At 34.9% G+C, this 9,996-nt stretch overlaps 1 protein-coding gene across 1 annotated transcript in view; it reads left to right on the top strand.

Annotated features, from left to right (window-relative positions):
- Positions 1 to 4,842: 4,842 nt before the first annotated feature.
- The window catches only part of LOC106478768 (cytochrome P450 315a1, mitochondrial-like), a 9,861-nt gene continuing 4,707 nt past the window's right edge, over positions 4,843 to 9,996 (top strand). The window contains exons 1-4 of the mRNA XM_013939332.1: positions 4,843 to 5,372; positions 6,153 to 6,340; positions 8,559 to 8,765; positions 9,773 to 9,933. Coding sequence (XP_013794786.1) covers positions 4,843 to 5,372; positions 6,153 to 6,340; positions 8,559 to 8,765; positions 9,773 to 9,933 — 1,086 coding nt within the window. The remainder of the gene's footprint in view (positions 5,373 to 6,152; positions 6,341 to 8,558; positions 8,766 to 9,772; positions 9,934 to 9,996) is intronic.

Below are 9,996 nucleotides of genomic sequence, written 5' to 3'. Positions count from 1 at the left end.
CTTCAGACCACAACTGTTCAAAAAACGCACCATACTCCACAAAATACTATGATTTAATAAGCTTACGTTGCTTATGTAATTATATGCAAAATTGAGGGGAAATGTTTATTGGTTAAAAAGAATCGTCAATTACATATGCGCAGTTCAAAACGTATCAACGTCATGTTTCTGTTTAAGGCTCACAACTTCTGTGATGAATACGGTTGTATCAGAGCTAACATAAGCCTATATTATCAGTTAAAATACTTGTCATAACAGAAAGTTTCTTATGTCAAAGATATACAGAAGCCTTGTTGACTTTCCTGGGCAACCTTAGCCCGCATTAAATTCAGAGAAACATTGGTATTTATAGGTAAACAGCTGAAAACATAATTATCTTTCTGTAGTTTGGTCCGATTCTACTATTTATTTCATTCATGTTAGTCGACTTTTAAAGCATATAGTCATTAGAGTGTCCGATTATGGCAGCCAAGAACTGGCTTGTTGTTCTTTGAGTCAAAAATTGCAATCATTTGGAGTCCACAGTCAACAAGGACAACAACAATAGGAACCTTGGAAGACATAGATTTTTGCACGGATTAATTTCAGCTGTTAACCTGAGTTTTTAGCACAGTTATTGTTTACACATTTATAGTTACTTTTTTGACAAATTATGCTAAACAAATTAACAAATATCTAACATTTTTCCTAAACATTACTCCTACACCATTCTCAGTCCATCTCATAATCAATGATAACATGTTTTTCAAACAAAGTCTATGTTAAAACGGCTTTTCTACTTCAAAGACAAATAACAACCATTAAATACCTCGCTACGAATTCACGTGCCCAAGGTGCAACCACATATATGTTGGATCAACCACCAGAAGGTTCTTGAAGTCGAATACAAGAACACTGTTTCCCTAAAACCTACAACAGTAGTAGTATTATCAACCCCTGTCTAACATGATATTATGCCTACGTCCAAGTTTTACTACGCATTCTCCAGTTGTGGGAAGAATTCCACTTTAGAATACTAGAATATTTTCCCATTAACCTAAGAAATCCAGCTCTTAACAAGAAGATGGACCCACTGCCACCACATCTTCAGCTATGAAGATGTAAATATATGAAGGGAAGATGAACTTCCACAGTTCAACATTGTTTGCTGACATCTTTCTACCACCTTTCGCTCGAGCGTGACCTAATGGTTAGCATACTGGACTCGAGAGCCTGAAGATATGGTGCTACAAAACACGTTTCGAACGTCCAGCTGTGACAGTTAACACTGACAGTCAATCCCACTGTTCGGTTAAAAGTAAGCATTTCAGGTGGGTTGCCTTCCTTTGCACAGTGGTTTAAAACTAGGAACGGCTATGCCTGAACCATAGAAGGCTCTAACTGGCCATTGAGTAGGTGGTGTATATAAAGCGCTGTTCAGGTGAACAAACAAGATATTGTTATCCATTCCATTGTCTTTGGGTTCCAAACACATGCTCGCTTGAAGGATCGTCGCGCTCCGATAGCTCTGCGAGTTTATAGCGTTAAAAATCGAGTTTCGAAAACTAAGATGGTCAGAATACAGATAGTTCTTTGTGTATCCTTGTGTCTCATAACAAACAAAAACAACCGTCGCTTCAGTTTATAGGCGTATTAAGAATTATAAGCGGTCTGAGTATTCTGATATATTGTAAGTAGATATTTGAATAAATTGTTCAAATTTCAGAAAAAGAAACACGTTTAATTAGGTCAGTAGTGTCTGTTCTTGTACCTACTTCTTACTAATTCTTCAAGTCCACGTTCTTTGTTTAAAATATGTACAGCTCCAAAGCACACACGAAAGCGTAACTTGATAACATAACCACGTTGTGACGCTTTGTGTTCTTATAATATTTGATTATATAATAACGATGTTTATTAGCGCAAAGCTACACAATGGTCTATCTGCACTCTGTCCATCGCGTGAAATCGAACCCAAGACTTTAGCATTATAAGTCTGTAGACTTATCGCTGACATACCAAGGATCTTTAGAGTAACAAACAACAGTTGGGATATACAGGAATAAAAAGATTTTATTGTATGAAGCATTTCTCATGCTTTAGTTCATGAATATAACCTATTTTGATTGGTATATACAATTGTTGAAACAACATACTCATGTGGATTTGTGTTTGCGAAGTGTTCTGAAAGTAATTGTTTTATCTATATAAACAAACGTCAATATGCGAGTGTGTATACGTTTCCACATTTCTTGATCAATCAGCATCAAACTTGACACAGTGACACAATATGACACGAGAAAGGTCATGGGGGGCTTGGACCCTCCTCTAATTTCATATATAATTTTGGAAATACTACCAATGTTGTATATCCCTCAGCATTAGAATGAACAATGTAACACTATTGTTAGAATTCTTGAAAACTGTATGTCTTTATTTTCAGTATCGGTACCTTTATGTATTTTCATTGCACTTTTAATGTTTATCATGTTGATAAAAAAAATAGAAGCACAATTTCCTATCCTTTGTTACAAATGAGTTTTTATTTCATCCGTCCAACGGACGGGTACTCCAGATAGTCTTTTCTCAAGTACGAACGTACAGACTGAAGGAAAATGTACCTAGCCAACCGTAATAACGCACACACACACATATATCCAATCATATTAAACGCACAATATAGTAAACATAATTTAATACTACATAAAAAGGAATTTGTAATGAAAAAAAAGGGACATTTATCTCGAAACATTAAAACTACATACTAAAATTTTTATCTTATTTTTCACTACAGAATGTCTGTAGCTACTACAAATAGTATCTGCTTTATGTAATGAAATAAGAAATATGATCACTTCAATGCCTTCGTAAGTGATTCGTTTTTTATTTAGTGATTCATCTAGTTTTGATCCTATTTTATTTTTAGTAGCAACTGTTGTTATTTTTATTGCAAAGCTGCACTATCTGTACACTGTTCGACGCGGGAAATCGAACCCTGGATTTTAGCGTTATAAGTCCGTAAACTTACCGCTGACCCACGGGGGGGGGACTTTAGTAGCACGAATAATAGAAATAATTCGTTTCTTAAAAACACAAGAGGGAATGCTCAATAGCCGCGGCAGTTGAAGTTCATTTAGGCAAGATACAATAAATTAATCTATGAGACCTTTGTTTCCCTTTTTATTGGCTATATTTTTGTGCGCCATCAATACCAAGCGTGGGGAGCGCGTATATACGATTCGATTTTAGTACTCATCATGATCTTTATCAGCCTACCCTCAAATTAAAATTCTCTTAGGCAGAATTACGATAAATTAATCTATGAGACTTTGGGCGTGGTTAAATATATCAATCGAAAGGATTTGACCTCCCGAGTCCAAAATTGTAATTAGATCTCAAATCTGTCAAGAGATGACAGAGCCATAAGCTAAAAGTTTGTACTTAAAAAAAAGAAAAAACTCAGAGCCGTTCTATGAACCGTTCAGTCGCGGCTAAAAATATCCAATATTTTTTTCTTTTCTAAGTCGTCACTACATTCAGAACGTACATGTAGCATAAGCTTCAACAACATTATTAAGACAAATTACACTTAACTAAAAAAAAAAAGTGTATTTAATATTTTACGATGTTCGAATTTCATGCTTCTGTTTGTTTTGTTTGAGCGCAAAGTTGCACTACATAATGTATCTACGCTGCGCCCATCACAGGGATTGAGCCCCGAATTTTACATTATAAGCCTTCAAGCTTGCTACTGAGCCTTTAAGTATATATTATGATTGTTGTTGTTGTTTTTTAAATAAAACATGTTTGTTCTTTATTCAAGTACGCTCTTATCTGGATAATTTTTCACGTCGTTACTAGAAGGTTAAAATGATTTAATGACTTACTGCAATATCTGCCATTTAAGTAGTAATTTACGACTATATATCAGTACAATTAGATGTATACAGTCAACCAGTTAGGCTTAAGCCGGTTTTCGCGATTTGACTTGTTAAATGGCTAGCAATCTTCAGTAATTTCTATACAATATCACTCAAAAAATCATTGGCATATCCGCTCTATGTTAATAAAACATAAAAGCTATTTATTAACGTTAATTTAACAAATGATGTTTCACCTACATATTATAATTATTTAATGACTCCATTTTTCCAAGCCACTTTTTTAACAGAATCAGAATATCGTTTTTTTTTTCGTTCAGTTACACTTCTTTTGATACTGGCGATGTGACATACACGCACACTGCTAAACCAAATACAATAACAGTTAGCACAAACGAATGTGATAACAACTGGCTACTGTTCGAAAAAATACGTGCTACAACGAGTAACTTTAAATAAATGTATTAAAATATAATGTGCTCATTGCTACTTAATCTTAGAAACTTATTTTTGCCAAATAATATTTTTTTTATATGCACCTAAGGCAAGAGAAACGGAAGTTTGCATATTTCACGAAATTCTAGAAACTAAAATCAGTATTCTTGTGTAAGTAATTTATACTAGCATTATAATGTGCCTAAATCTTCTATAAAACCTACCCCTCTATATTTTACATGAGCTGCAATATAACACAAGCATTAGCCAGGTAAACTGACAGTGGTCTAAATCTTACGCTTTATAGATCCAACTCCACTAGACCGGCATTGGTGCCCGCGCGCGATGCCCGAGGGAGAAGTAGCAGGGTGATTATTCGGGTGGTAGGTTGTGCTATAAAACCACAAACGAAAAGCTGTCAGACTGCATTTTACAGTCTTCGCGCGTGGCACGGGGTACTTTCAACGGTATAGCGCTCCCTCTACAATTTCATTAGCCGAACTTTGGAACAGTTGTCTCATTAAATAAAACACACATTTTAGCATACATGGCATTGAAAGCGTCTCTTCGGTTGTTTAGCTTCTTTAGTGAAGAGTTACGACCCGCTTTGAACAACTTCGTCTTTCGTTTACCACATCCTAGTCTCACGTCAAAAAGTCCTACTTCGAGCCTGACGTCAACTTCAACACAGCCTGCTAAAACCAGGTGTCCATTCCATCACCGTCATCAAAACCCGGCGGCTGTAGCACCATACCCGGTAGAAACCCCAAACTACGCCACGGGTTTTCCTTACCAAGACATTCCCTCACCGAAAGGCTTGCCCTTGATTGGGACAACCTTTAATTTACTAGCTAGCGGGGGCGCTCCAAAGATCCACGAGTATTGTGACAGGCGGCATAAGGAACTGGGCAATATCTATCGCGAGAAACTGGGCGCCGTCGAAGCTGTTTTCATAGCAGACAGTGAGCTGATACAACGAGTTTATCAAAACGAAGGCCGATATCCTTTGCACATGGTCCCAGAGCCTTGGATCATATACAATGAAATCAAAGGCATCCAGCGTGGGTTATTCTTTATGTAAGTTTGTACTATTAAGCGCAATTCATGGCCATGACACATTTATGTATATTATTTTACCAACTGCTTTTTGTATTACACAAAGTTTCGACGTAACATTTGAGTAATACAGGCGATAATTGTCGTAATATTTTTATATTTCCTGAATCAATCTAACTCGACTTTATTAAGTTCAAACTAATTTTATAAGCATTTGTATTTCTTTGTTGTTCCATATAGTAATACGCACTCTTTTAGCGTTATTGGTAAATTGATTATATATTTCTGTTCCTAAACATTGTATTACGGACTGAATAAACGCTCTAACACAACGCATGCATTTCAATTGTTGTTACAGCAATGTTGTCTCCGAAAACATGTTAGGACATAAATACTGCATGTTGCATATTCATCGAGGTGCACTTGTGTACATGAAAGTCTCCCAAGCACAGAACTTACATACGTAGTTGTAATATCACGGTTTTATGTTTTCCTATGTGTCATTACGAAAATATTATTTAATGATTATTGTTTGAACAATTATTTGGTACCATACGTAAGTTATTTTATTCATAGATTGCTTAAGGTGCTTAATTACTCGCATATTTGATGTTGTTGTTTTACCTACTTTCGTATAGATTTCAGATTAAACAAATTTCAAATGAATGGTTATAATGCGAATTTCTTTGTTCAGTTGCGTCATTAGGCTTAAGTGGGAAGTGTGACGGTTTATAAACAAATGCCATTTGATTTATTATTGAATTATTATTATTATTATAATATTATTAATTATTGAATTAGGGATGGTCCTCAATGGGGTAATCGTCGTAAGAGCCTGAACAAAGTGTTCCGACAACAGACCGTCTCAAGTCAAGCCAAGGTGTTCAACGATGTTATCAGTGATCTATTGAACAGATGGCGAAGTGTGCGGAATAAAAATATGGAATTGAAAGATCTGGAGAGAGAGCTGTACAACTGGTCTATTGATTGTGAGTATAACATTTTATTTGTTTTGTTTTATTAAATTTATAAAATGAGATATTATAGCTTATAAAAAAAACAAAACAAATACTGTCCGAATTGAGCCAAACACTGCCCGGTGTTTCGCGAGCTGGACAACGGAACTAAAGCCTGTGGTTCAAGTCCCGTTTCTACAAAAATAACAAAACAAATCTCGCTCTGCAAATCGGGGTCATGAATGCGCTATAAGAGTGACGGTCAAATCCCACTATTCGATCTAAAGAGAGTAGCCCAAGGATTGGCGGTGGGTAGTGTTGATTAGCTGCCTCCTCTTTACTTTATTACCACTTCAAAATTATGGATAGCTAGATTAGATAGCCCTCGTATAGCTTTTTGCGAAACCCAATAAGCAAACTGTCTGAATCACGAAACTAAGTGCGTTATGGATCCTATGTGTTTAGGTTTAAATTTTGCGCAAACTCTAGGACTACTCTTTTACCTACGAATAGTGGAATTGACCGTCACATTATAACGACCCTACAGCTGAAAGGGCAAGCATGTTTGGGGATTCGAACCTGCGACCTTCAGATTGCGAGTCGAGCTCCTTAACCACCTGGCCATGTATCAGTGTGGATGTGCGGAATATAATCGAAATCACACGTTTTTTAGGGTTAGAATGCGTTTTTTTTATATAATCAAAAGCAGTTCCATACCTTTACATGTGCTTATTTCGGATATCTCGTTATTCTAAAGAACGAAGGTAAAAATAGTGTTGAATTAGAAAAATTAAACAATTTTTATTTTATTATTAAACTATCATAAAAAATGCTTGTAACATTACATCTGAATTAGTTTTTTAGCTAATCAAATCCCAGAAGTCTTTTCAAGAATAACTTCCAATTTATCAGCATCGCAGCACAGTTTGCAAATATTACTCCCCCAAAGAATGTAGATCTCACCAAAATATTAAACACGTTATTCTAAAGCAAGCAGTAAAAACTGGTATAACCTATATTTCAGCTAGATATTTGTTATTGTGATATTTTGTTTCTTAAATCTGTTACACATAATTGCATTTCTCCATTGAATATAAAGTAAATTTATTATTTTATTTTTCGATGCTATACTTAAGAAATTATTACTTTTTTTGATAAATTAGTATAACTGAGTTGTCTTTGGAAAGGTAGTAAAAAAATTCGCATACTAATTCATATTCGTGAGGAATATATAAGAACATAACAGTGAAAATAAGAGAATTTATAACAATATATCAACCATACTATATGTGCCATACATGGGTGTCCACAGTGGTGGGGGCAAGGGGACACTTGCCCCCCCCCCAGAAAATGAGAAACATAATTATTTCTTTATTCATTAAACATATGTATAAGAGTTTTTTTTTTCATTCACACTACTTTGCCCCCCTGGAAAACTTTGTCCCCCCTGGAAAAATTCCTGCGGATGCCCATGCTGCCACATCCAATGCCGAGGTGGCCTTTCCCTCAATACCAGATCTCCTCAGGATGGCAGGGATATGACAGAGGGAAAATTTCATCATACCTAAGTAACGTGATAACCATTTCGGTCTACATTTATTGTAATATGAAAGCACGTTTTTGTAGGCCACTGAATAAAAGAGAGTTTAAGTTGAAACTTACTATAAATGAAACTAACATATTATATCTACTACGATACCCTAGAAAGGAGAGAAGGTCAAATAGTATCTGCTAAAATTCATTCATCCAGTTTTGTTTTGTTTTTTGTCTCTAGTGTGCACGGAAACTCATTTTATTAACTGACATTAACTTTACCTTTCATGGACATAATTTATTACAAGACGTGTTTTCTTGCTAGTTTGACATATTTTTTTTTTCTTTTCTTCACAAAAATTTAAACAATACCTTCTTACCCGCAGTACTTCAAAGCTCCGGCAAAAATACAGTTTGTCAGGGGTTCTCCATAGTATTTTGTTTATTTATTCCATATCTTTGAACCTAGATGTATCCTGTATATTACATGTATTCATATCTGAAATAGAAACTTCCTATATTTTATGAGGCATTTCCTGAAGTTAAAATATTTCAAAGTATTTTATAAAGCAGGAATTATAATGAAACCAAAGTGCTGTACTTAGCTCAATAACACTTGGTATGTTTCCTTTTTTTTGTGTGTGAAAATCTTTCACAAAGAACAAAACTCTATTATCACTCATTATAGTTAATAAAACTGCGTGTTTCTTTATCTAAGCCTTAGGAACGATGATTTTTGGGCGACGATTAGGTTGTGTGATGTCTGACAGTAGGATTGACAATGTCCACGAATTTGTTCACTGCGTCCAACAAATCTTCATTGAATCTGCGCAGATGACCATGGTACCACCTCGGGTTGCCTACTTGCTCAAGTTACCAGTATGGCAGAGATTTATTCGGGCAGCTGACAGAGCCCTGGAACTAGGTGAGACATTTCTTGCGTATAAAGGTAAATTCGGGTACAATTGGATCTAATTTTTAGTTATTGTTTCTTGCACCTCATTCAACTTGCGCAGAGAAGGCTCTGATTTAAACCCCTGTGCTTTATGTAATCACAATAATGCTAAATTATGTTTGGACATAAAGTACAACATGCAAATTGCAGTGATTAATCAAACAGAATTCTGCTTTACGGAAGTACACGAAGTAGATAAATAAAAGAAATGCTACGTAAAACATTTCGGATCTTGTGTTTCATAACAGCATGTGTTTGTTCGATGTAAACTGTTTTTCTGTCTACGTATTAGTAAAATGCAATGTATCTACATAGTTTATTATATGTTCCAATCAATAGATGGCACTAGCAGCTAAAATACATCATTTTCTAACTGGAAATAAATAAATCATGTCAATACATACTTAGAATATATTAAAAATAAATAAAAACAAGAGTATCTGATATCAATATTGTTTCATGGAATCATTTTTGAATTATAAATTTAATTTTCAGTATTTTTCCCTCCGTGGATAAGCGGTAAGTTTACGGGTTGTTAAAGCTCTAAGTCCGGGGTTCAACTCCCCGGAATGAGTAGTGTTTGGCTTTGTACAAAAAAAAACAAAAAAAAAAACAATTTCAGTACTTTAGTTTATAATATTTGCTTGATAATGCTTTCCCAGATTTATGAAGCATTTAAGCCAATTACGAAACGCAATTTCCTATAATCGAACGATAAATGTATGTCAAAGATAAGAAGATATGAAATATAAGTTAAGTTTATCTCTACATTTAAAATAGCGTTTAAATTCCGAATCCTTGCATTTTACAATCATAATTAATCTTTTGTGTGTGTGTGTTATTTCAAATCACGTAATCTTACTAACGTTTAGAATCAGAAAAACGACAAGCGTTTAGTAAGTTTCTAATTTGTGTATAATAATGAAAAACTGAGATGAACACAACTTTTTAGCTTGAAATATCAATGTTTATTACAGCAAGATCTTACGTCGAAGATAACGTTAAAGAAATCTTCTCTAAGGCAGAGACTGGAGAACCGGTAGAGGGCGTCCTGAGCCAGATGCTTTTGCAAGACAAGCTAAGAGAAGAGGAAATAGTGCGAATTATTGCTGATCTCTTTCTTGCAGCTGCTGATACTGTAAACAAAACTTTCCTTTCTGCTTTAAAGTAGGATATATATATATAAAAAACAGTTAATTAT

Source organism: Limulus polyphemus, unplaced genomic scaffold, assembly GCF_000517525.1.
Source record: "Limulus polyphemus unplaced genomic scaffold, Limulus_polyphemus-2.1.2 Scaffold248, whole genome shotgun sequence".
Classification (NCBI taxonomy): Eukaryota; Metazoa; Arthropoda; class Merostomata; order Xiphosura; family Limulidae; genus Limulus; species Limulus polyphemus.
The sequence above is the reverse complement of the archived record's forward strand: the minus strand, read 5'-3'. Positions and strand labels throughout refer to the sequence as shown.